Genomic DNA, 26,123 nt, shown 5'->3' on the forward strand with positions numbered 1-26,123 from the left:
ATGGGTCTGCACCCACCCACATGACATCAAAGTGAACTCTACAAATRTACTTCTTGTTTTTCATCTGAGGCTTAATGCAAAAACCTGCATTTCTTACAAGTGCAGAAGCATAAGCCAGAGCTTCTGCTTTGACATGCTTAAAGACTAAATAGGAACCAGAAATAATGCTGAGATCAGTGTTACTCATACAATATCTTTTTTTTTCCTTAATATAGCAAACCTACTGATTGCTCACACTAATTTCTTGTTCTTTACAGAACCAGGTATATGAGTAAGTCTCTAAGAGCACACTCCACAGACCTCTGCAAAAAGTTGTCATAACTAGTATTAGCTCAGCTGCACTGACTCATAAGCAGCAACAAGATTTTCATGGTTTTTTCTTTTATAAAATTTCAACACTCACACTGACAAGGCCTTCCAAGGCCAGATTAAAGCCAGAATCTTCCTGATACAGCCTCAAGTAGCAAGTCTTGACTCTTCAGAGCTGCCAAGAGTTTTAAAAAATATATACTGAATTTATACAAGCAAAGAGAATACATTTTATTTGTGTAATGAAGTTTAGAAGTGTGTCAGCAATCAAATGAAAAACTAAGTTATAAGCTTTATGATCTCTACACCGTATGCAAGAAAAAAGCAACATAGTTGAAATTCTCCTCATATATACAGAAATGGAAGAATATTTCCCAAAGTCAATTTACATCATTTAGGACCACTGATTTCTTACCAGAATGCAGAGGCTAATGATCTGACATCAGTTAACTTTAATTAYGATAGCTACAAAACTCTTTGAGACTTTCACAAAGCAATATTGCCAGTGGAACAAGAGTCTGTGAATGTTTTTTTGGAAGGGGGCGTGTTTTGTTCGTTTTGAAGGATAACTATGCTACTCCAAACATAGAGAGCAGCACTTCTCAAAGTTTTAACTGTTGGACATGTGCTGTACATAATATTACTAGAGTTAAATCATGCCCATATGTTTTTGCTGAAGCTGATGTGACTTTAAAAGTTGTCCTCCATGCTTGAAAACAATTTGAAAATTCTGCAGAAGGTTGGCTGAGAACATCAATCTTCTCCCCAGGAATGCACACCAGAATGCATAATTTCAGGTCACAAGAACAACTTCATTTCATTTCATTGAAAAGACATTGCAAAGTTTGGCATGCACAGCAAGCAGCGCTTTCTTCCTAATGTAATGTCATACCTGAAGCACATACCATGGGCTGCTCGTCTTCAGAAACTGCGTGTAACTTTGTTAAAGGAAGTAAAAAAAAAGGTGTAACTTTGCCCCTTTAAATAAAAATACAAAAATAAGCATTTTCACTCATAGTTTTATAAAAGCAGGTGATAGGAATAAAAACTTGCCACACCAGAGAAGCACCAAGACCAAGAAAAACTTGAAATTAAAAAACAAAATAAAATAGTGACAAAGCAAATAGTCTTATCAACTTCTTCATTGTGCATTAAATTCATTCATCCATCTGCAGGTCACCTTCCCAAAAGGTCCCAGGGACCAGCCCGAGGTACAAGTCCAATTATTAAGAAAATRAAGCAATATTTATTTAAATTAGGGCAGGTTATCATTATATAAKGAGTCCCTTGATATGTACGCATGAATCCCCTGACAAACTTCTAGGACAGCCAATATTCATGCTTCTATTAAATCCTACTTTCTGTATAGTATGTTCTGAGAAACATAAATAAGAATAAATGCAAAAGACTTCAAAGGAAGTTGGTCAGTCTCATCTGATCATCACATGATGAGTAACAGCTGAAAGCCTAAGGACTTTTTCCTTTACCAAGAGCAGAATCTGTTCTGAGGCAACTGCAAAGAAAAGCACTTCAAAAAACTTCCAGTAATCTGGAGGTTTAACTATTACTTCACTGCATCAAGCTCTCAAAAAGCACAAAGAACCAGGCAGCACATCAAACTTGCCAGTCTGCCTCCTAAAAGTCTCTCTAAAAATAAGACTCAACACAATTCACACAATTCAAGGAAAGGTGGAGCTTTCATAGTATCTTCCTTAAAGCAGTAGTTTCAGATGGACAAAAGTAAAAATTTCTTATTCCCACACAAGTAACTAACACTCTGCTAAACCATGAAACCAACATAGCACGTTGATTTCACTTCCTCTATATTTTGTTTATAGCTCTATGTTTTGTATATCCTCTGTGTCTTGCYTATATTTTGCTTATTTTTGTTTGGCAGCCTTCTCAGTGTGGTCTACAAGTCAACTGCATAATTTCTGTTCTGTTGACAGTAAATCTATTTAAGACTTTACATAGTTATTTTCATACAAGTAAAGTCTGGTTTTGTAAGCATTTGAGCTGACTTATACCAATCACTTCCCCAGACCCTTATTTTAATTAATACTTTATTTTAACAGCTACACTTTGAAAAAAATCATTTCGTAAGTTACCGCACAAAGGAGAAAATTAGCAACAGTCTAGAAGCTTTCACCTCTTGACAGCAACTTCAAATTCAATCAATACCAGTATCCATCAGAAAACTGCTGCTGGAAAATAAAAGCTTCATCACAGGTTCATGATGGCTCTGCACTGTCACCTCTTAAGAATCATCACTCACTGGTCTTAGTCCACAGTTTGAAAATACCTTAATGTGGGATTTCTGTCAAAGTCATCTCTCCTTCTGTGTACTGTGAAACCACCTCTGATCTCACCTGTAAGCTGCATGCAGTTTCTCCTGACTGGTGACAACACAGTGTTTGTGGAGKCACCCTATGAACCTGATCCTGAAGCTGGAAAAACTGTGAAAGCCAAACACTATACCCCCTAACCCCACAAAAAGCAACAAGATAGAGTGAACCCCCAATTTGGATCATAGCCCAGCCAGCTGTGTCACCACGACTGTGACAGCAACCCACAGGATGCARAGGAGAGTATCTGCAATTGTTACTAGCACCAGAAACAACGAGTTTTAGCACCAGCAATAACTTTCTCAACTAGCATGTGGCTAATTTGWTTTGGAACACATGGCTATAAGAAATAAACCAGATTAGCATAAACAACATTCAGTTTTCAAAGTCTGGCTCCACCATCACTGCTGCTGTGAATAGATACCAGTAGCAGGATTAAAAAAAAAATAGAGAGAGCTGTTGCCACCGCCTCCCCCAGCTACCCGGGTTTCYCTCCCATGAAGTTTTGCAACCTGCTGTATCAGAATAAATAAAGTCAGATCAAYATAGACTTAACCAGCTATGCTGAAAATTGCAGTGTCTCAGGAGCTGATTCATAAATAGGTCGTGAATCCTTGTCCCAACGTGAAAGACGGGGACAGCATCAGCCTCAACCATTTAACACTAATCAACTGCCATATGCCTCAAGTCTSCCAGCAAGATGCCTGCACACATTACATGACTCCTACTAGCAAGGCAACAGCACAGACAGTTATCACAGACATCAGAGAACCTGAATATCTTAGAACCCTGCACTAACTCCATTGCAGCAAAATACAACAGAATRGTGTGAGAGTTTGCATTGCTACTCTGTGCCAAATTCTGCAACTATAGAAGAAATTTCAGTTTTCCAAAACTGCTAATCAGCATTAAAAAAAAGAGTATATCCTATTATATACTTTTGCACCATATATATATCAGGATATATATATCCTGATATATATCAACTTTATATATATCTTTATAACTTTAAACTATAACTTTATATCAACTTTACTAAGATCAGAAGCAACAAAGGTAAAATAGAAATGGATGTCAAGAAGATCCCTATTCCTTGGCATATCTTGTGGCACGAGCSCCCCACCAGGCTCAGAAGAGTACGTTTAGTCATGGGAAACAACCTGCCAGCCCAGTATTTAATTGGTATTAACACAGCTACAGCGTAACTATGCCAATATTTCCACAGCAGGCCAGGACACTGACAGTGCTGCAAGAAATCTGATACGTGCTTACCAACCTTCATCCCATTACCCCACAGAGAAAGGTGGGTGCAATTTTTCAACACAGATGGGCAGTCTTCCAAGATTTGTAATAACGTGTCCCTCAACCACATTCCATTGGGTAGCCGGCCCGTTTCACTCCTGCACTGGTTTGAGGGGGCGTGCGGCCAGGCACACACACATCAGCCCACACAAACATGCCCTTCCACTCAGGCGCTTCTAGCTGATGCTGAACTGCACTCCCAGCGCTGGGCAGTGACACCAAGAGAGCCTTACAGCTACAGCTCAATCTTTGGCTCCTACGTCCCCACCAGGCAGGACTGCCAGGCACTAATGCCTCAAGGAGCCAGCCCCCAGCTCAGCCACACAGGCTGAAGCATCGATGCCGATTCCTTCTGGTTCTCGGAACCTCGTGCACCCATCTCACTGGCCAGGCTTCTACAGCTGAACAACCGCTGCTACTCCAGCTACACATCCAGCCTAGCTTAGGCTCCCTCAATCAGCATTTCCACACCTACTACAGGCCAAGCATTCGACTTTCTCTCTCACGGGCCCCTCAGCCTCCAGGTCCCCTGCAGGCTCATCCCAGGGCTTAAGCCTCAAAGTCGAGCCTGGCCTCCAGCCACAAAAGCCAGGCCCCTTTTGCTTGCTGCCAGCACCTCCAGCCTCAGCTCCCACGCCCCTCTCCGCAGACCCTTGCCCAKGTTTCCACCTGGAAGCTCCCCCACAGACTTACCTGCCCGCAGCCCTCGGGCACGCACAGGCAGGACACCSCCACCTCGGGCCGCGGACCTTGTCCCCGCAGCGACGGCAGCTGAGCCGCCATCGCCGAGACACAGCCCCTCACCCCCCAGAGCGCGGCGCCACCCCCGCTTCTCCCGCCTCCTCCACAGCCGCCGCCGGACTCGGGMCCTGCCTCAGTTTCCCCACGGCGCTGCTCCCCGCAGCCCCAGCCGCCGGCTCCGCAGGCCCCGGCCGGGGACCCTGCTCTGGCCGCGGCCCCGGGAGCCCTCCCCGCCATGGAAGGATACGGTCCCCGCTCCAGTAAACGCCACCGCCCGGCCCGGCGGCCACCTCCGCCATCTTGAAACAACCGCCACTCCCAGCGTGCCCCCCGCCGCCCCCCCAGCGCTCGCAGCCCATTGGCTGCCCGCGCCCAGCCTCGCCCTGCCGGTGCCGGGGGGCCGCCGAGACGCGGGCGGCGCGCGGAGGAGAGGGGCATTCTGGGAGGCGTAGTCCTGTGGGCGGCACCCAGTGGCGGGCCGCGAGCGCCGGGAACTACCAATCCCATGAGGCCTTCCTGCCGCGCCACTCCGTCCATAGGCTGAGCGGCGCGGGGGGACRGGAGAACTACACCTCCCAGCGCTCCTGGCGGCGCAGCCCCGGCTACGGGGTGGGAGGAGGGACAAAAGGGTCCTTTTCTCCTTTCCACACACACCCACCCACCCGTGCCCGGCGCCGGGAATTGATGGTGAGCGGGGCYGGGGGCTGCCCACGATGGAGGAGAGGCCCTCGGGCGGCATCAAGCCCCACCTGGACAAGCTGACGCTGGGCATTACGCGCATCTTGGGTGAGTGGCGGCCCGCGCGGGAGCGGCCGGGCTAGGCCGCGGCGTGTGGTCTTTGATCCTCGGTGTTCCCTCCTTGAAACCCATCGGAGGGGCAAGGAATTCATCGTCGACGTCAGAGAACAGGGCGCCTCGGACACGGCTGGAATCACAAGAAGCGGTGGAAATACTGGCCTGTGTAAAGGAGTTTGTGGTTAGAGCTTTCGCCTTTCCGCAGCTTAGGGCACAGACTGGCCTAGAGCGGCAGAGCCATCCCAAGCCGTGTCTGTGCAGTATTGCCGATCTTACCTCACAAAATCGTGTATTTATGTGAATTTAAAGAGAAAAATGATYGCCATGGTTATCTCACCCTGTGGTTTGTATCTCAAATCGCACAAGTTGCTGCTAGCTGCCACAGCCAGATGAGGTTAAATGACCATGGACCTCAATGAGGACAGGACTTCTCCCAAGCTCAGAACTCGCTCTCAAACGAATTTGGCTTCTTGGGGTTTTCTTGTTTGTCTGTTTTTCAGCTGTGAGGTCCGGATTGGCTCCCACTCGTCCCCATGCCAGCATTTAGAGAGCGAAACTGCTGCTGATCAGATAGGGAGGCAGCGCTTCTTCAAAGCAGTTCTTTCCAAAACACAACCAGCCCTGCCCCTCATGTTGAGGTCTGTTAACAGGGTCCAAAAGTAATGTTACCATAAAAATACTACCATAAAAAAAAAAAACCCATGATGTGTAGGCATGGTGCTTTACAGCCAGCAAGACCCGGCGGTGGGGGTTTGGCTCCCACAGCCGTGTGGTACCCTGTGTTTGCACAGGGTTGTGTTTGCTGGTTGCTTCTCTCTGCCGTTCTTCTGCGGTCTGTTGTGTTGTGCAACACAGCGGTGCACCATGTTTTAGTCGGAATATTTTCTGTCTCACCAGTCCTTCTGTGAATTTCTTGTTTTTCTGCCCCGCAAAGTAGTCCAGAGCATGTTGATTGCAGCACCGTGTTAATTGGGACTGCAGAACTAAAAGTTTTGGAAAACATGAGCACATTGCTATATCTGCATGCTGGTTGTTTCTTTCACAAAACAAAGGATATTTGAGTCAGAAAGTCTCCTTTTTTGGTAGTGTGCGCTACTAGAAGTATCTTGTTATTTTAACTCTTTTTCTGGGAAGCCTCATCAAGTCCATGGATACTTCTCTGCCTACCTTAGCATCAAAGCAGTGATACATTTATAACTCTGTACAGAGTTCATGGGTCACCTCTACAGGACATGGGAATGATGATATGGTAAAACACAACATGCTTCTTTTAAGCAAGAAAATATAACACATGCAGTATGTGGGATCTGGAGACCCAGTTTTCCAATACTTTTGAGTAAATATTCATGGGACCATTCCAAAAAATCCTAATCTTAACAGATTTTGTGTATGAGATTTTCTCTTCAGCCTCCAATCTCTGTGGAAGTCAGTACAAGGTGGGAGATTTCTCACGAGGGTTATGAAGGTTATAATTTGAGGAAAAAGAGAGAGGGCTCTCTTTTCTATTCCCGGTGTAATTCAGCTTGCTGAAGGTCCATGACTAACAGTAACATTCCAGAAAGTTTGATCACCCAGAACTAAATTCGAGGGGCAGGTGTTAGCTGGTGTTGACCAGAACAGGACTGTACCTCACTATTTAGAGTCTTTATTGGTTACGAATTTTAGAAAGGTTTACAGAGATGCTGAGAGGGTATCCAACCAAGAGGCAGTATTAGCAGTTGAGCAATAACGGTTTGTGCTGTGMTTTGCTGCTTTGTGCCCAAACCATTCGATCAAGTCATTCCAATTAATACTACAAAGCATTTTTGGAAGCTTCTGGGTGACATGTGCTAAAAATAGGACCCGATTTACTGTGAYCTTGATGCAGAATAGTTCGCTGGGAGGCTCCTCCTGAACTGGTTAAGCTTTATCCCGTATCTCCTGTCCAGCCGGGTTGGCCTCTGATTTCTTCCGTCTGAACTCTTAAAGCCACCACGCCGTGCAGGCCACGGCATCGGTCCTGCTTTTCCTTCTTCRTATTTCATGGAGCTCCCATCCGTACTTGCACACATCTATTAAGCATGGTCTTTAGTTTCCCCACAGGATGTTTTTAATATAACATTCAGGGCTTTAAGATGAATTTTCCCTTTCTTTTGCTCTTGGATTTGGTTCAGACCTCTCTAGAAGATGCTGTTTCATCATCCCAGCTGAGCCTTTGTGCATGCTGAATTAAACAACCCTGCTGTCTCTTTGATCAAAGAAATAACAATTAAAATCACTCTGTTATTATAATCTCTTAACATGTTATAAGACTTGCATAGCTCAGGTGGAAAAGACCAGTTAGATCTTTGATTCCATCACTCCCTTAAAAGCAGAATACAGTCTCCATATGGAAGATGTGCATTGGAGCAAGAGACACATTGCCCTGCCTTGCACCCAGCTATTTGAATTGAAGCTTGGCAAAACAGCAGAAAGTCTTTTAGGGGTTGGAGACCTGTACTAGTCAGAAAGATTACCTTGGTGACCTACTATGATGTATTTTTTTTTTCATTCTGTATCATTGAGTTTTGTTTTCTGGTGATGCAGTTTGTCTTTTAAATTATCTGGCAATGTAACAATCAATACTTCCAATTAAAGCCAAGCTCAGACCTCCTTCTGCTGGCTGCTGCTTTTCCACCAACAGAACAGACAAGGGCAGCTCTGTTCCTAGAATTAGAGCCTAGAGCTGGGGATAAAAGCAGAGCCAAAGCTCCCTGGTGCCTGCCTTTCCTGTCTAGTGCACTGGGTCTGTTTTATCAGAAAGCAATTAGAATATGTGTGACTGCTTTGGGAGCCCATACTTTCACAGCAGAGCTGCTCTTGAAAGCCCTACATAGCGATCGTTTCTGCTGCACAGGCTTGTGTGCTGGGCTTGCAATTCCCCTAACAAGTACGTAGTCCTTCTGGACCAGATCCAAAGTGAATGAAGTCAGTGGGAACCATTTCATTGGCTGTAGACGAAGTAAAACATTATAAAATAATAAGTGTGAGGGAGGCCGCTCTGCCATCGCACACCCGCAAGGATAGCACTATGTAGATCTTGCATTTATATTCTTGCATTTATATTATATTCCATTCTTTCCCCTAAAATATTCAGAGCACTTTTATAAATGATGAGCTCAGTGCTCTTAGCAGCTTCTTGTGCCCAGCTGGGATTCCAGGGAGCTGATGTTTGTTCATGCTGGTCCGTTCTGTGGGATCAGACCCTAAATCTGCTGAGACTTCAGCCCTGAGATGCGCCCATCTTTGTGGAATATGAGGTTTGTGTTTCACAGCAGCACTGCACAGCATTTGTGTCAAGCTGGAAATATCCTGCCCAACTGAAGCCACTGAGCATGTTTACAAAGAAAGATTCACTTCATTTTAGAGCTTGTTCAGGAACTCAGGRCTGTTTTTTTGTTCCATGAAGCCTTTGCAAAAGATTAAAGCTCAAATTCAAAATCTATGTATAGTGTGTGTGTCTATAAATGTATATAGAAATGATCAGAGGATGCCAACTTCTGGAGCACTAAACATCCTCATACCAAGACCTGCTGAGTACAACTGCAGACCAGAGCAAGTCCCTGCCCAGTCACCAGTGTAGTTCTTGCAGCCACAAATGCCTTTTCCCCGGTTGTCAGTCAGGTTTAACTTGCCAAGTTGTCTGGCTCACGGGGTTGGTCGGCTGTGCCAGCTGCAGACACRCTCTTCTTTTCCTTTTAGAGACTTCTCCAGGAGTTGCTGAGGTGACGATTGTGGAAAAGGAGCCGGCTGAACGCCACAGTATCATCTCATGGGAGCAAGTGAGTGTTTTCTTGATAGTTCTGCACTGGGGTTGGTCTGACTCTACTGAAGCCTATGGAGGATGTTAAATGACACATTCACCTCTTGTTTGCTTTTAAGAGAGAGCCTATAAGCAGATGCACACTGAGCACTGAACTTGAACAGCCTTTGCTTTACAGATGTTACTCTGGTTTCTGAATATCACATGCACTTAGAGAAGCTCTTAGAGAAGTTTCATCAGTGAGGGTAAATTTGAGAACTATAAGAAGGAAACACATTGGAATTATAGACAGCAACAGTGGAGGCTCAGGGGAACAGACATGTTCCTCACTCAACTATGAAACCACATTTTCCATCTCCCTGTAAAACTCCCTGCGGCTGTGGGGGACAGAGTGGCAGTTTTGGTCATCTCTCTGAACATACACGGATTTATCCATCCCATACACACATCCTGCAACTGGATGTGCATGCAGGATGGAGAATGAGGGCTTCCTAGGCACTGTGTGTGTAGGGAAGGGGCAGTAGTACCCGCAAGTTATTCCTAAAGAAGTGTAGAAAACTCCAGCACCAGGAGTGCTGCATATTCTTCAGTCTGAACATATTCTTGTTCTCTGTTTCAGATACTGCTTATTCTCCTAATTAAAGCCACTTTGTTTCAAAACTGAGCTATTGTCTTTAGAACCAAAATTTGAAATGCTTTAATCAAAGCACTTTGCTCAAAAGAAAACATCTTCCCTCATCCAGTGAATGAACTGTGTCAGTTAATGACAGAGTGAAAATTAAGTAGATGCAGTTGGTCTGGAGCTAATGATGTAGGACCTCACTGTCTACTTCTTTACCTTTGTTTCCAATTGCAATGACAAAACCAGAAATCGCCTTTACTAAAGGGGATTACTAAGCTAACTCTTTTTCTTTTACATGGAAAGAAGAATAAATAGCAAAGATAAGTAGAGGGTAGGGGATGAAATCTAATATCTAGCACAGTGGTTAGTCCATGCAGTCGTAGTACATAGTGCAATGAAGATTAGGTGTGAAGCACCTAGCACCTCACAGGGCCCTTCAGGAGGAATTTGTACCTCTCCTTTCCCCAGGCTCACCCCACTTAGATCCGCATGCAAACGTATCCATGCCCAGTGTTCACTTCTGTCCCTTCTTTTCCATAGCCACTAGGTGGCAAGACTAATGCATGTAATCGTATTTTTTTCCATAGCTGAGATTTTAACAAAGTCCCATCACAGTCTATATTTTCATCTCCCACTATATCTTTGGCTAGCCAAGTATTTGCAGGACTTTTTTTTTCTTTTTTTTTTTTCTTCAATGCAATGAAGGGAAAATTAGTCAAACTCCTTGCATTTTTTTTCCAAAGCCTCACGGTTTTTACTAAGACTTACTAAGACCTCTGTAGAGGCAGATAGGCAGAAAATCAATCCTAAATATTAGAGATTAGCATGCTCACAAAAAATATTTAAGGGAAATGATTATCAGGTATTTATGTAGTAAAGCATAGAAGTAAAAAGATACATTTTTTTTTCTGTTTTCCTGATGTGTCTGCAGTGAGACAGTCAATAGAAGTGGGAGGAGAGCCAGAGTCAGCCTGTAGCTGGGACACCTGTGGCACTCACCATATATCCTGCTATGAACAGGATCTGCTGCTGAAATAAAGTTGGCATCTGCCCTGCTCCCCTCCACATGCAGTTTGTAAAAAGAGACATAATACTAGAATCTTGCTAGGAGATACTCTAATATCTGCAATAACAGTGCTTAATTGGGGAGTTATTTTTCATTCAGAAGCTTTCCTGCTGTAATATTCTTTACTTTCAATGGACTGCACTTTCTTGGGAGGCTATTTGGAGATGTTACAGACATGAAACAAAAGACATAGCCCTCACACATCATACTGTGCACTTGGGATGTTGTGTTTTATGAGCTGATGAATTTGAACAGATGACTAGGGTTGCCAGGGTTAAGCCACTAGGCATGTTACTGTATTTTATAGGCTGAGAACCATAACCCTGGAAGCAACCAGATGAGCAGGGGCAGTACAGCTGCTCGAAGTGAAGCTGTTTTCTCTACAAATTTTGTTTTGAAGTCCTAAGGTACCGTGGCTGAGCGTAATGCAACAGGCCTGTCAGTCCTTTCTGTGGGCATTAGTAAAGCCTTCTAGGWTTTTGAATAAGCCCCAGGTCTGCCCTGATCAGCATTTTCCATCCTTGTATTCTGCCCCATGTTTAGGAGGGTCCTAAAATAAGGGTAATGTGGCAAACGCAGCTGTTTGGAGAAAAGGGCACGTGTTGAACATTCCCTCCCAAAGGGGAGAATTCAGCACAAGAAGCTTGTCCACACCTGTCTCTGCAGGGTCCAGCCATCCCAGGGCATCTGGATACCCTAACGGGAGGAAGCCCACTGAAGTCAACAGAGCTATTCCCCTACGTATTTGTGTTGCTGGGGTAGCTTAGCTACAACTGGTAGGTTTGCAAATGAACCAGAAATGCTGTGCAAACATCTGTATTCTTGTACATTTTGGCAGCAGGTCTGTCGTACTCCTTTGCTTCATTTCTTTTTTCTAAACCTGGTCACCACGCTCACAACAACAGTGTAAAAGTAGAAGTGGTGAAAGTCCAGAATTAAACTATTTAGCAYCGAGAGGAGCCTACAGGATAAGGTGTGTTTGTTAAAGGCATTTGAAGAACTTCAGAAATGTCCACGTGGTCCAGTAATCTTTTGAAACTTGCCACCAGAGCTTGGCCATCAGCATGACAATAAATTCTTCTCAAAACAAAGCTTCTCCGGTATCAGATTCTCTGCTTTAGTACCTGCTGCCTCTGGAGATTTTCGCAAGAAGGGTTAGACAAACACTCTGCTGGTGACTGCTGACGTGGCAAGTGAAGTGAACTGCCCTCTGGCAAGCAGCAGTGCCCTTAAAATGTGGAACTCTTCGGTAGCAATCCACACACAAGAGGGGTTATGCTTCGGAAGTGAATTGCTAACCACGTGGGAGTGAAGGCTGTGGGTGGGTTAGAGACTCTGTCRTTCTGTGTATGCTGCAGTTTAGGAGACCAGTTGTCTTAATAAATATGAACGTAAAGAGCGTTTTAATAGGCAGAATGACATGTGGATCCTTGGGAGGAGGAAGCCGTGACCCTTGTTTTCTCCTACCAGACGTGGATGACCACAGTTCAGCAGTGCAGCTGGATGTGGGACTCGGAGGTGACTCCTGGTGGACAGACATGTAGAGAGACAGGGTGAGGGCAGGTCACAGGATATGTGTAAGTGGCAGACATGGGGAAGACTCTGGTCAGCATYTCTTAGATTCTGTAAATTTGTGGCCCAGGTTAAGTAGAGCTACATGAACTGCGTGTGTCTGAAGGTTGTTTCACTGCCTTAGATGCTAATTACCACATTCTCCTTTTATTTTATATGGCTTTGTGTGTTAAATGCTTTAGCAGCTGCGGGGAAGTACCCCCAGCTGATGGGCAGCATCAGAAAGCTGTTAGCATCTGGCACCTCTGTTTGCTCCAAAATGATTCAGAAACTGCTCCAAAATTCACCTAGACCTTTGAGACTGGGTAACTAMATACCCACCTGAGCAGCATTAGGCAGCATTAGGCAGCATTGATTAGGGGTGGGATAAGCCCTGCACAGGGACATCACTGCTGACCCTTGAATGCTCATRAAGATTGTTATTCTGAGTTTCCTTGCTTGAGGCGTCAAACTTACTGTGCAGAGAGCAAGTCATTTCCTGCAGGATTTCTTCTAAACTAGCCAAATGAAAGAAAMATAACTTTCTGGAGGAAGTTGAAAATGCTGCCACAAAATACTTGAACCATCAGGTATGTTGTGTTGCATATCCCATTACCTGTTTATTTTCCTTGTACAAGCCGAGCTCCCAGAGTCCTTTGACTATGGACAAATCTGTGTTTTAAAGACATTGTCTAGCCTCATAGCTTGTCAACAAAGCTTGATCCCCAAAGAGCCTGCTTCTTTCATTGATGAGAAGAATTAAAAGCGCATGAGATTGAATAGGRAACACAGTGACAAGTTGCAATTTGAGAGGTTCAGGCTGTAATCAGGAAACATTTTCACAGGAAAAGTGGCACAGCCCTGGGAGAGGTCGGCACAGAGGCTGGGAAACGTGTATTGCTGGAAACTTTGAAGATTCAGCTAGACAAAAGCCACAGCCAACCTGATCTGCATTGGCAGTAGTCCTGCTTCTAGCAGGAGGTTGGACTGGAAGTTTCCAGAAGTCTTTTCTAACTAGTATGCCCATGCTCATCTGTTAAAGCCTCTTAATCATTAAACTGTCTTCACTTTTGGAGTCCAATCCATGCTTTCAGAGCCTTGAAGTTACCAGTGCTTTAAATGTAAACTCACTTCAGTGTTTTTCAGGTTCTTGTTTTCACTAAAACGACTGCAAACAAAATGACAGATAACTTGTGCCATGTGCTGCTTGTCTGAACACTTGACATGTTTCCGTACTGTTTCATTTAGTGTTCTTGGAGCGTCAACAGGAGCGGGGTYATTAGTCAGGGCCTAGACCAGTCAACAGGAACAGTGTCTGCAACTGCATATAACTCTATGGGCTTCTCATAATGCTGAGAACTAAGCCTGTGCTCTTTCCTTGTGATGTTATTGCTTAGATAGGCATGTTAGCTTAGGAAAAGCACCTTTCACAACCAAGATCTGTGTAGAGAAGGATCATGGTTCTTAGAAGCTCCCACCAGCTCGCTGGAATTGCCTCTTTCACTTTTGGCTCAGGAATAAGCAGGATTTAGGAGCCACAGCCAAGTGCCAAGGTTTGATGGGATGAAGGCAGAGCAACAGGTTTGTGAGACTGTGCGTGTTTGTGGACATGCAGAATGTCAAACTTGCTTGAGTATGTGCAACTGTTGAGTCTGTGGAGCTYTTACCTACTTGGAATTGAACATCTAATGTTCCTAATATCTGCAGTCTGGGAGTGGGTTTTCACAGCATCATATGTTGTCTTAGTTGGGGAGTAATTCTGTAATAGCCTTGTGATGGGTGACTGCTCGTTGTGAAATTTTCCCAAGTCATCTTTGTTAATACAGTAGCACAGAYCAAGAAATGCGCTTTTTCTCTCAAAGTTTTAAACTGAGATGTTTGATTGATTTGAGTTGTCTAGGAGTTGAGCAAGATGTTTGGTGGCAAATGCTTTTGTCCCTGTGTTCAGTTGCTCAGAGGATTTGAGGCATGTTCTGCGTTTCTTCATAACACTTTGGCCCTCTTGTGATTTGCAGAAAAACTCCTGCATATTGCCAGAAGATTTAAAGAACTTCTATCTGATGACTGACGGATTCCAGATGACCTGGAGTGTAAAGACTGATGGTGAGTCTATGTGATCCTYTCCACTGATAACCTCATTTCTGTGCACCCAGTCTTTTCTTGCAGGATCTCTTCAGTTTTAGTCTTTCTTTCTGCCCAATCAGCACCCACCTCTCAGCATCCTGCATAAGTCTAGGCAAAAGCACACACAGTAAGTCATTTTGAGTGAAAAATTAACACCATGCCTTAGCTGGAAAAAAAAAAAAAAAAAGTCATCTCTTTCTGCTGGACAGCTTGATCAGTGACTATAGAACACTGACCCCTGAATTAATAAGTGAGTGCAGTTCTGCATTGGATCTTGGACCATTTAAGAGGTATTCTGRTGAGGAAAAAAAAAGATGAGTGCACATCAGAAGTGTCTTCTTAATGCAACAGGACAAAACCTATTACTTGTTTGTGCTGGACTCCCACCRAAGAGACTTGTACACTGAACCAAACAAGGCTTCATGACATAAACCGTTCACTAGCACATGGATTTTTCTGTWGACATCCAGGTTTAGGTTTATAGTTTAATTCTAGAAATTAGGCTCCCTCTACAGYTTATGTAGAGAGAGGCAGCTTTAGAGAAGACACTATCCCATCACACACCAGTAGGAGGAATCACTCTCCAAAAATGCCTCTTTCTCTTTAAAGGATATAGCATATATGTATGCTGTATCCAAAGAAACTTGAGCTGTGCATTGATTTTTAAAATGACAAATTGTATGAAAGGCCAGAATGTTGACTTTGTACTAACAACATGATCCCTGCCTTTTTCCACATCTGTGATATAAGGAGAAGACTTCCCTTTGCTATCACATTGGTATGTGGGTTACCTGCTGAGAGCCATGATGAGTGCAGCATATCAATTAATACCTTCATGGTATATGGTGTATGGTAAATACAGTACTTTCCACTGCAAGTGATAGCTTTAATCTGGGGAAAAATGAATCTGCTGGGGCTATCTGRTTTCTGACATCTCCAAGCCGGAGAGAGACAGGGAAGATCATGACAGTGTTAAGGTCCAGTCTGTCTTCTTAGCTGATACATTCTTACCATATTCAGCTGAGATGAAATGTCTGTTATTTTTTTTTTTCTCTCTTTTTTTCTTTTTTTTTCAGTTGATTTCCTGCTTTTCACACAGGTCTCACAACTGGGTTGAAGCYAAAGTCCATCAAGTATCTGGGCAAAGGCCACACAGGTTGTGTTAATCAGCCATGAGGACAAGACCTTGCTCAGTAACGTGAAACAACGTACAGGAGAAGTGCCTGATATCACGTTTACTGTCAAAGTTTAACCACCAACAACCAGAATTTCTAGCCTTGAGCTTAATTCTGCTCTCCCGACAGCTTAAGTCCATTCACTGGAATTATTTCTGGAGATATTGGTGAAAATGAGAGTAGGATTAAGCTTGATTGTTCATTGCTTTGTGGCAAAAATCAGGCAGTTCTTTCACTCTGCCCTCGTGTCCTGCCACATGCTTGTGGACTTACGATTAGGTTGTTACATGAGGCTATAGGTACTGTTCGTTTCAGGCATCAAATACATGGTTCTCCTCAGAAAGCAGAGTTTCTTTCCAGAGGCACTGGACACCTAATCTAATACATGTATTGACACCCTTGGTGTTTCAGGTGAGATGTAGTGTTGTGATGTCTCTGATAGGTCTTGTTTTCAGGGCGCACAAGTGCACAGAGCCTGAGGCAAGTCATGTAACTGTCTTGTCTGAGCAAACATCCAGCTGTGCCTTCTGAGGCCCTTCACGCTGACCTGCAACTTAACTGGGTGTTTGTGACTTGGTGACTAATGTAAGCACAGAAACAAGGACAGGTGACAAGTTGCAGCATTCATTCAGGGGCAACCACATGCTGCCGTTCTGATGGTAACCCATGTTGGAGAAGGACCAAGAGCATTCACCCTGAGCGAGTGTGTGGTGTGGAAGAGGATAAGCTGCCCATTAAGTTGCAGATGGGAGACATGATTCTTGGCATAAAGGACAGAAACATGGAAGAGCTTTTTCTGAGGGTGGYTGYAGCTAGCTGAGAGGTAGTGTTGTGWGKGGAAGAGAAAKACTGATTTTGYTCCTGTGAAGACTGGCTTGGTTAAGTATCCTTGATGGACCTACCCATCTCTTCTGCATCTCTCTGTTTTGGAAAGATTGCACTGATGTTTTGTGAAACAAAAATACCTCTTYTGCTTTCCCGTTGCTAGAATATAATTAATGGTCAGTCTTATTGCAGATGCCCCAATGCCCCTGGGTTCCATGGTGATCAATAGTATCTCGAAGCTCTGCCGACTTGGGGGTTCCTCAATGTACACTCTGCCTAATGCTCCAAGTCTGGCTGATCTGGAAGATGACACAGACGAGGAAGGTAATGTTCTATCAGCAGGCTAGAGCACATGCCTGGCCTCATCCCCTTTGCTTTGTTAAGATGAGGGTATAGTACATGGATATAACAAGAGAAATAGTCATTCCAAGTAGAGATGATTCTTTTTGTCTCCTAGGCCGTATGTACCATACGTCCCATTGGTGCTCTATAGCCCTGAGATATGTGTACTGTGAATTTCATGGTGATTGTTAACTCTGCCAGTCACTATCATTATATCTATACTCTTTGAAAGCCAGTTTGCCCTCCTGTTCTGTCTTTTGCTTTTTTAAATATTTAACTAAGGTTTCCTTGAGTAACTCAATTTATAAACTGCTTTTGTGCTTCTGGTGTTATATAAACAGAAGGTAACAATCTTTGTCTTGGTAGTAAAAAGGCAGCTATATTGCTGGATGCTTTTCAGAAGTGGAAAAAAACAGCTCTGGTATATGCATTTAAATGTGAGCTAACATTGGAAAATGTTGTATATTTCCAGACTGCCTAGAAATGTAAGGCATGCTGCAGATTAAAAAGCAAAAACAATAATCAAAATGCTTCTCCCCTCAGTGCTGTTCTATCGTAACAGTTGATTTATTAATATGTACCAAATAGATGGACTCTTTGCAGCACTGTCAGCTTTCCAAACATATTTCTTGAAGGTCTTTTTTTTCTGTTTTTTAAGGTAATGAAGACAAACCAGAGAAGCCACACTTTGATTCTCGCAGCCTTATCTTTGAATTAGACCCATGCAATGGGAATGGGAAAGTTTGTCTCGTTTATAAGCACACTAAACCAGGTGAGACTGAAGAGAGTGAAGTTAGTCATCTGCTGCTGCAGGTATATCTGAGGGACAGATACTTAGTATCATCTTACACTTTTGATCCGTACATTTGTATATGTGCATGGCTGCATGAAACTCAGCAGCCAGACTTTACAGTGGAGGTCTACATTTATCCCTTACAATTTAGCTGGAGCTAACATTTTGTTCCCTTTGATTTCTGCATGCATAGCATATTTACACATCAAGACAAGAAAACACTCACATATGACCTACAGTCACATTGAAATAATGCRGAGCACAGCCACTCGTCTGTCTCCAGTTACTTGCATTTCTCAGAATGCTAACCTCATGTTTTGATAAGGAAGGGTGTATTTTGCATTGAAACAAAGGGTGCATGGCAGAAAAAGCCACATAGTCCACCGAAACAGTCTTAGACTGGTTCTGCCACCTTGCAAATAATGCCATACCTCTGGTGCCAAACAGGTCAGAATTTGGCAGGGAGGGTCAAGTGGGAGGCGAGCCAAACTTTCTTCTGATAGCTACACAGAAAGTTGTTTTCAATCAAGGCCTAGTGAAACACCCCAATTACTGGTGAAGTAGCAGCCAGCTGGCATTCRGAGTGCCCAGGTCACTCAGTACGTGTGTGTACACTTACATGCCCTGTGTGCCACATGCGGCCAGCACTTAGTAAAACCCTTCTGTTGTTATCTTGTGCCGTGATTGGGTGTGTCTGGAATTCCCAGGTCAGAAACTTCTGACCTCGTCTGCCCATTCAGTGTTAGCATAGGACGCATAGGGCTTAACTGGCAATGTGCAGAGTCCAAGTTTATCAGGTAAAGTCACTTATTTTTATCCCTGCTATCAGGTAAAGTCACGTATTTTGATCCCTGCTAATCTGGCTGTGATTTCTTTTAAGGAAGTTGCCCCCCTAGAGAAATATTTAATCACTGTGGAAAGTCTCTCCAAAGGTGGGCTTTTTTTGGCAGGATGCACTCCCATGGCTTCCAGACTCTGGACTCTACTCAGTAATCCAGATGACTGACTGCTGAGTTAGTTACTGGTTTTAGTTTGTGATTTAACGTTTTAGATAAACGTTTGCAATAATAGTACTTAGAATTCAAGTTACAAAATTACTGCTGTCCGAAGATGCTCCACCTGGAGCAGGTTGGGAAGGAATTATCCATTTTACAGTGGGGGAACTGAATATAATGGCTGCTACGTGAGAGATTAGTAAGGCTGAGAGCAGAACCAAGACCTCTTCAGCCCACATGCTCCATGTTTCCTCTGGATAATTGTATTTGTTAATAAGAAATGCTGTCTTTTGTAAGGTCCAGCATTTCAGGTAAGAATGTTGCATCTCCCAGCTGACACTGCGCCACAGGCAAGGGAGAGAGCTTTTAGGTATTATTAACTCATGGCTTATTGCAAACATATTTATTGAGAATGGCTATACAGTGAAGTCCTTGTGAGTGAATCTTACATCTTGTTGCCCAAGTCTCATTTCCCTACTGCTTCAGTGGTTTCTTGTCAGAGCTTCTCTTAAACTCCCAGAGAATGGCCCTGAGAAGTGTCCTGATGACATTCACCACCGTGCAGAAGAGCTCTGGGCTCTAGCGCTGTTTATGAGCACAGAATTTGACCAATGGTCATACAATACACGGAATGGAAATGTACTTTTTTTTGCTGATCTCATGCCGTGTTGGGGAAAAGAGACCCCCTTTTTGCTGATCTCATGACCATTTCTTGCCTCACCAGTTGCAACCAGTATCGCCTAGTTCCTCATGGTCAGCATTGGGCACTGGCAGTTACGTGTGATCAGCTGGGGCCTGTGATATGTGTGGGGGGTATTTGTACTCCACCACACACTGCCCAGGAGTTGATGTCTATCACTGCAAAGCAGCAACATAATTTTTGTTTCCTTTTTGTAGTTGTCTCCCCAGACACAGAAATATGGTTTTTGGACAGAGCTCTGTATTGGCATTTCCTCACCAAAACCTTCACAGCCTACTACCGCCTGCTCATCACCCACCTGGGTCTTCCACAGTGGCAATATGCCTTCACCAGCTATGGGGTCAGCCCCCAGGCCAAGGTAAGACAGCAGGATCCAGCTTGTCAGTATTTCAAGTAAATCTGGACCAGAAAACACCTTTCTACCTTTTGACAAGCAATCTGCAGGGCTCAGGCAGGACTTTCTAGTGAGCCCATGAGCCTTTCTGCTCTAGCATGTAGCAGTCATTTATTTACTGCATTTATTGTTAGCTCTGCTTTTTTCATTTGAGTTGGGCTCTGCCTTTGGCCTCTGATAGCAAATGGTAGATTCTCAACTATCTCTGTTCTTTCTCGGCTCTGAAGCCAACTTCTGCTTCCATAACTGCCATCAAGTGAATACATATAAGGCCATTCATTCCCACTGCTATGTAAGATTAGTCTAGGTCAGCTCTCTGGGCGTTGCACAGAACAAGAGCTGGCTAGATGGAAAGGGAGGTCCTAGTTCATACAGGACAGAAGTCCAGAGGAGGACTGAGCTTCAGCCTTATRAGGGGGATTAGTCCCTTTCTGTCTGTCTCGGACACAACAAGGTGCTCTGAGAATATAGTGCCCAAAAGAGCAGTTCAAATCCCAGCAGTTCCCGAAGCGTTTTTGGGAGACCACAACTTTCACACTGTTCCCTGCTCCAGGTACAGCCTGCAGACCAGTCCAGCACCTTATTATTATTAAAATTGCTATTTATTCTACTCTGTCTGAACCCTGCTATTAGAGACTCCTGCCATTCCTCTGTGCTTGCCTGGGCTTTCAGCTCCAACCCAGCTTCCAGCTTGTGGAGTGGCAGAGTATGGGCTGTTAATACAGCTCACCACAGCACACAAGCCTGTGCAATGTCTGCGCATGCTGGTGGGTCTTGATCAGTGCCCTGCCCTTGCCTCAGGTAGGACAGCTGTGTTGTCAGCATGATGCTCCTTGGTCCCTGCCTCAACCCTGTGCATGCATCAAAATTACTCACTGAAATCACCGCCTGCTTCCCAGCTATCTGTGTCTGCAGAATTTGGCTCTCTGTATTTCTGGGTTCTTCCCTGATGTGCTGTGGTCTACCATTTCAGTCAAGGCTGTGTGCATGGTACTCGAGCTTATCCCTGTGCTCTGCCTTTCTATAGCTTTTCTGTGTTCAATATATTCACAAACCTTAGTGAAATCACTCGTATATTTCCAGTCATTTCACAGCCTCTGTTAAAATATATCCTCCTACTATGTTAACCATTATCATTTCTAAAGGTCTTTAAGGATGATATATTAAAGCCCTTTTCCATTATGTAGCGCATTAACTGATTGCTCTGTACAATTTTTGTATTGATTTTCCATTTATCTTGTTCAGCATTTAGCTGATGGTGAATTTCGGCGAGGTTTGTAATATCTTATCTCCTACAGTTTTATTTCCTGGCTTCATGTGATGGGCAACTGATAGGAAGAGTACTAAGAGATGGAAAATTCAGGGCATAACATTATGGGAACATCTGTGAAACAACAAAAAAGTGTATCGTGATCACTTCTAGACATAAAAAAAGGCAGAAGTGAAACAAAATATATCCTTTTTGTAAAGAGTTAATAAAATCTGTATGATATATATGAAAAGAGGGAGACTGTATTTTAAATAGTACAACTAGTTTGCTTCTGTTTCATAAGCACTCTTAAATCCCAGATTTTTTAATCCTTTCTGCTTCACTGAATCTAAATAAATGTGATTGAGTTTCATTCCCTCCCCTTGCTTTTTCTCCTGTTGGTTCAAGTCAGAAGCTTCTCTTGATACGAATTACATTGTGAGAAAGGTAGTTTTAGGTTTGTATCTGGGTCTCCACTTCCATCTCTGGAATGTGGGGCTCTAGCTACAGCTGGGACCATCCTTATCAGGGGATACTTCTCAGTAGTTGACTGGATTGTGCAAACTGAAATGTGTTCCTGCTTGTATATGATTAAAACCATGGGGATGAGGGAGAGCAGGGGGGAATGTCTAATGACAGTTTCATTTTTAACATCTTCCCCAATATTCCTGCTTTTCAGCAATGGTTTAACATGTATAAACCCATCACCATCAACACAGCTCTCCTTTCTGAAGAAGCTGACTCCTTTGTGAACAAGCTGGACCCCAACAAAGTGTTTAAAAGCAAGAACAAAACTCCAGTGATGAAAAAGAAAGCAGCCTCCCAGCCGACAGGCTCCCAAAAGAGCCAACCTGGCATGACATCCTCCAAGACTTCCACACTACCTGGGAATCCTTCAAAGAAGCGAGACCCCCAGGTCTGACCCTGGATTGCATTTGCTTTGATGTTCTGTGGTGCAGAGTCTGAGAATTTCAGATCAAGCTCCTTTTTGTGCATGAATAGATCTTCCCATGGAAACTACACTGCAGCATTTGCATGAAATATAACCACAATGTACTTTGACATGGGAGGTAGATCCTGGTGGCTTTGAGATGGTGATGTAATTCACTTCTGCTACTTGCAGAAAGTCCTTTTCAGAAGGCTTGAAGAAGTCCTTAGTGTCACTGCTCTGTAGACAAGCTGTTAGTACTGTGCAACTAGAGCAGTGAAATGAAAGTAAATGTAAGTCATTATTATTTTAATAGACCCTTGCTGAAATACAGAACATGAGGATATTTCTGCTGTCCTCTTTGAAAGAAACCTGCCCTGACCCTGCACGTTATGGGGCAGGCTGGAACCAACAACACAAATATCTTCCACTTACAGACAGAATCAAACYCTGCATTCCCCTGTGTTCCTTCCAATCTTCCAACTCTGAGATTCACGGTATAGAGGGACCTGAAGTTTCCATATCCCTGCATTGGCCTAGCCACTTGCTSTACAGCCAAGATCACTCCTTGGCTTTCTTGCCATATCCTTGGGATAGAGAGCTCTGCGTGACATCCTCTATAATGAACCTGGAGGCAACAAGAAGATGCAAGAGCCCTAACTGCCTCTGCTTTCTCCTCTCGTGGGAAGTGGCTGAGGACAGCTAACCCAGAGCAGCTCCAGCTGCATCAATGTGTTAGAATGTTGTAAGCCAGGAAGACACCTTGGTTTGTCACATTCACCAATTTATCACAAATATTCATTTGCAAAGCTGAGCTTTCAAAAAGCCTATGTCACCTATTAACTGGGCAGGATCTGACCAGGGGCCATTGAGATCCTACAGCCCTAGAAGGCCCTGATGCTATTTTCTATACTGTAAGTTTTCAGGTAAAACTGCACTTTAACACATTTATTTCTGGTTTTCAATAACATCTAATTGKTTCCATTAATTTTCTGTGCCATGCAGTCATCTTAGATATGCTGGAAGCACACCATRGAGCCAGCCCATTCTGTGCCTAGGTAGGAATGCAAAGTCACCATCGCCAAGTAAGTATTGATTATTTAAACAGCATGTTTTATTTATGAAACAGTTGCAGAAATGCATAAGACCAACCTACCTCACAGGGATGTTGTGAGGCTTTCACGAGCATTTATGACCTTGGGAAAGACCAAGACGCCCTGTAAGTGCTTAGTAGTATTTTAATAAAGATATGAATATTTTCCTYCAGAGTGACTGGATATTTGAAGATGCCTTTGGGAGCACATGCACAAGAAGGTACAGCAACAGCAGTATGGAAGCCAAATTGATTTTTGTTGCAGTAGAGGATCTCTGAACAAAAAGGCATGGGTTACAGTCTTTAAATTTATCCCACCTTGAGCTACTCCAAAGTTCCCAGTTTACCAAGCAACCCAGGAACTGTGTGAGACTTGTGCCCAGTTTCACACAGGCACAAGTCTCATCTGCATGGCAGCACCTCTACTCTGCCCAACGCTCAGCTTCCAAAACCTGAGCAAGCATCAACCCCCACTTGGCAACACTCTGCTGGCTTCTGGCACTCCCCACATCCCTCCTTCAAATGTGAACACACAAACTGCCCTCACAGGMTGGCCTGGCAGCTGCCCCCTCACATCCCCTACGCTGAAGAAAATCCTCTAATGCTCTTTAGCCCTCTTAAGCTGATCTGCATCTTGCACCAGGTGAGGGGCCTGCTGAAGCTGCTGTAATAACAAAAGATCTAATGAGGAAGCAGGACTGTCACTATCTACCACCCCACCTCACRCCACAGTGGTGCATTGATAGTCCCTTTAATAGCTCAATGCAAATAATCCATTTTCAAAGCCTTTAAACACCAGTCCCTGGGATTCTGTGCTGTAGGTATGTGCTATCCTACCCTGTCCTTGGAGAGAGGAGCCCTGCATTGTGTGCAGTTGCTGTACCTGAMCTTGGAGCCCCAGGCATTTGGTGGTGCACATACGAGGTGCAGCASTGGGCCTGTAAACTTCTTTTTTGGAAGGTTTTGTATGGTTTTACTTTAGTCCAATGCCTTCTCAAACTTGTAAGGCTGTTGCAGGCCCTTCCTGCACTTCAGATGCAAGTGGCAGAATTCCTGCTGAAGCACGACGGTCTCTTCCCGTGTTTCTGGTACAATCACAGTGGAGAAAGGGTCTTCYTTTGTTTCATCTTTTGGACTCGCTGTCAAGGGAGGTGTCTTAATCCTTTCCTGTGCTGGTAGTTAAAGTCTAACCCCTCYGTAACAAGCAGTAGTTTCACTGTGCCAGCATAGCACAAAACAAGCTGTTCCGGGAGAGCTTTACAAGGAATTGCAAGACCCTGCAAATTAGCACAKGGGAGCAAATCGAAATGTATAGTAGAGTTCATTAGTATAGCATCTATCTCTTACCAAGAATATTCCCGATCAACATTTTTTTAAACTTGTTCCTGCCACTGTGGAGGAGTCGCTTATGCTTTTGCTGACATGATCCCTTGACTAATATTTATTTCATGTCTAAGTAAGGAACTTGTATTTTGGTTGCTATAGTCTGCAGTCTTGCAGCTCTGCTTTGCTTTTCTCTGGAGTGTGACTCTTCTTTTACTTCCTTTTTTTTTTAAAAAAAAAAAAATCTTTTTACACTGCAAGTTTGAAGTACTTCCTTGGGTCACAGACCAGCCTTGTGCAGGATTCCCAGTGTATCACAGACCCAGTTAGCCTGGTTGAGCAGAAATAYTTTATTAAAAMCWTGTTTCCCATTTCTCCACGTGCTGGAAACAATACCAGCAYGTGCTGGTAGTGTCATTGCCCAGGCTGGTGTCCACTGAGTTACCTCTTGACTGTCAGTGCACCGGTCCAACCAAGCTTTCCTTCCAGGTCSTTTCCTCAGGGTGCGTGACCGTCACATCCTAGAAACCTCCAGGGCTGGCTGTCTTTTCTCRTTTTCACTTTCCAGGACAGGCTGATTATGAAGATCAATAAAGAGTTTGTGGATTAAAACACCAAAAAAACATCCCAGTGTTGGAGCTACAAGTGGGATCCACCACCAGCCATGTCCAGCCCTAGAAGAAACACAGAACAGCCTTCAGGTGAGCCAGCCAAACCACTGCCATGCTGCAAGCCAGGCTATTCTTCCTTGCAGGAGCTAACTATTGTGAAAAAAGAGAGTTTCACGAGGGCAAYGGTTCTCMCTGTCAAAAAGCTGGCTGCATTAGGGCAGGGACTCTTAAGGGCTACATGGAAATTCTTCTCAGTGAAAGAAAGTTTCTTGATGGTTTCCAGGGGCTTCATATTATTGCATATGAAATCCATGGTCTCTCTGCATCTTTGGGTGCAGGAAGTAGAARCCCTTCACTACAGACAGACACAGAAAGCATAWGCAATGTGCACAAAGTAYMACGRACAGYAGGRAAATTAAGCCAGTAGTCCTTCCCAGAACTGTGGTTTAACCACAGTTRAACCTCCTACCAGGTTTAACCTACCAGTCATGAATTCCTGCAAAGTGTAATTGGTGGTAAGAAATTCCTTTGCAGGATGCCAGGAAATACACTTTGCAGGACACCTTCTACCTTTGCAAGGCACAGRCTAATACTCACCCTTGATTCACTCTTCTCACTTACACCATAGTCATACAAGCACCTAGTTGTTGAAGCGTTAGGAAAATGCAGTTTGGTTTTCAATTATTTCATCTTCATCTGCTGCTTTAGAGAAAGCCAGGTGAATACCCTGGCACATTTAGCTTAAACATATTGAGCACTGAGAGTCTACATCRCAGGCACGGTGTCAAACAGGTAACTCACGTGAAGACGTCCACTCCCCAGCCGGCAATGGCAGTGAAGATCCTGGGGGGCAGGTCCCTGGAGGGGTTCATGGARYWGCCCGTGTTCATCCCCATCGASAGRCYAATTCCTASGAYCAGSATACCTGTGAGCAGGGCCTGTGTCCCCTTSAGGGCTGCATTGTTTTTCTCATCATGGATGACTAGAATGCCCAAGAACAGCATCGTGGTCGCTATAAACTGCAGGGGCAGGAAAGGGAAAGCAGGTCAGTCGTGAGAA

The 26,123-nt window shown here is 44.1% G+C and overlaps 3 protein-coding genes across 4 annotated transcripts in view; 1 reads left to right on the top strand and 2 right to left on the bottom strand.

Moving 5' to 3' along the window:
* The window catches only part of KIAA1328 (KIAA1328 ortholog), a 156,557-nt gene extending 151,501 nt beyond the window's left edge, over positions 1–5,056 (bottom strand). The window contains exons 1-2 of the mRNA XM_026040100.1: positions 4,945–5,056; positions 1,202–1,237 (exon numbers count right to left, since the gene is read on the bottom strand). Coding sequence (XP_025895885.1) covers positions 1,202–1,237; positions 4,945–5,056 — 148 coding nt within the window. The remainder of the gene's footprint in view (positions 1–1,201; positions 1,238–4,944) is intronic.
* A 293-nt stretch (positions 5,057–5,349) lies between these two features.
* On the top strand, positions 5,350–22,951 carry TPGS2 (tubulin polyglutamylase complex subunit 2). Of its 2 annotated transcripts, XM_026040074.1 has the most exons (7): positions 5,350–5,483; positions 9,213–9,292; positions 14,528–14,615; positions 16,829–16,960; positions 17,637–17,750; positions 19,664–19,824; positions 21,789–22,951. In XM_026040074.1, the coding sequence occupies exons 1-7, from the start codon at positions 5,411–5,413 to the stop codon at positions 22,029–22,031; spliced, it is 891 nt and encodes a 296-aa protein (XP_025895859.1). In that variant the 5' UTR covers positions 5,350–5,410; the 3' UTR covers positions 22,032–22,951. The 2 variants fall into 2 exon arrangements, with proteins under 2 accessions (XP_025895859.1, XP_025895868.1); XM_026040083.1 differs by lacking the exon at positions 5,350–5,483 and having other exon boundaries at positions 9,237–9,291; positions 21,789–22,100.
* A 1,890-nt stretch (positions 22,952–24,841) lies between these two features.
* LOC112947023 overlaps positions 24,842–26,123 on the bottom strand; it is a 24,611-nt gene continuing 23,329 nt past the window's right edge. Inside the window, exons 9-10 of the mRNA XM_026039031.1 lie at positions 25,866–26,083; positions 24,842–25,127 (exon numbers count right to left, since the gene is read on the bottom strand). Of these exons, the coding sequence (XP_025894816.1) occupies positions 24,968–25,127; positions 25,866–26,083 (378 nt within the window). The 3' untranslated portion in view covers positions 24,842–24,967. The remainder of the gene's footprint in view (positions 25,128–25,865; positions 26,084–26,123) is intronic.

Source organism: Nothoprocta perdicaria, unplaced genomic scaffold, assembly GCF_003342845.1.
Source record: "Nothoprocta perdicaria isolate Ctin4 unplaced genomic scaffold, notPer1 scaffold_10, whole genome shotgun sequence".
Classification (NCBI taxonomy): Eukaryota; Metazoa; Chordata; class Aves; order Tinamiformes; family Tinamidae; genus Nothoprocta; species Nothoprocta perdicaria.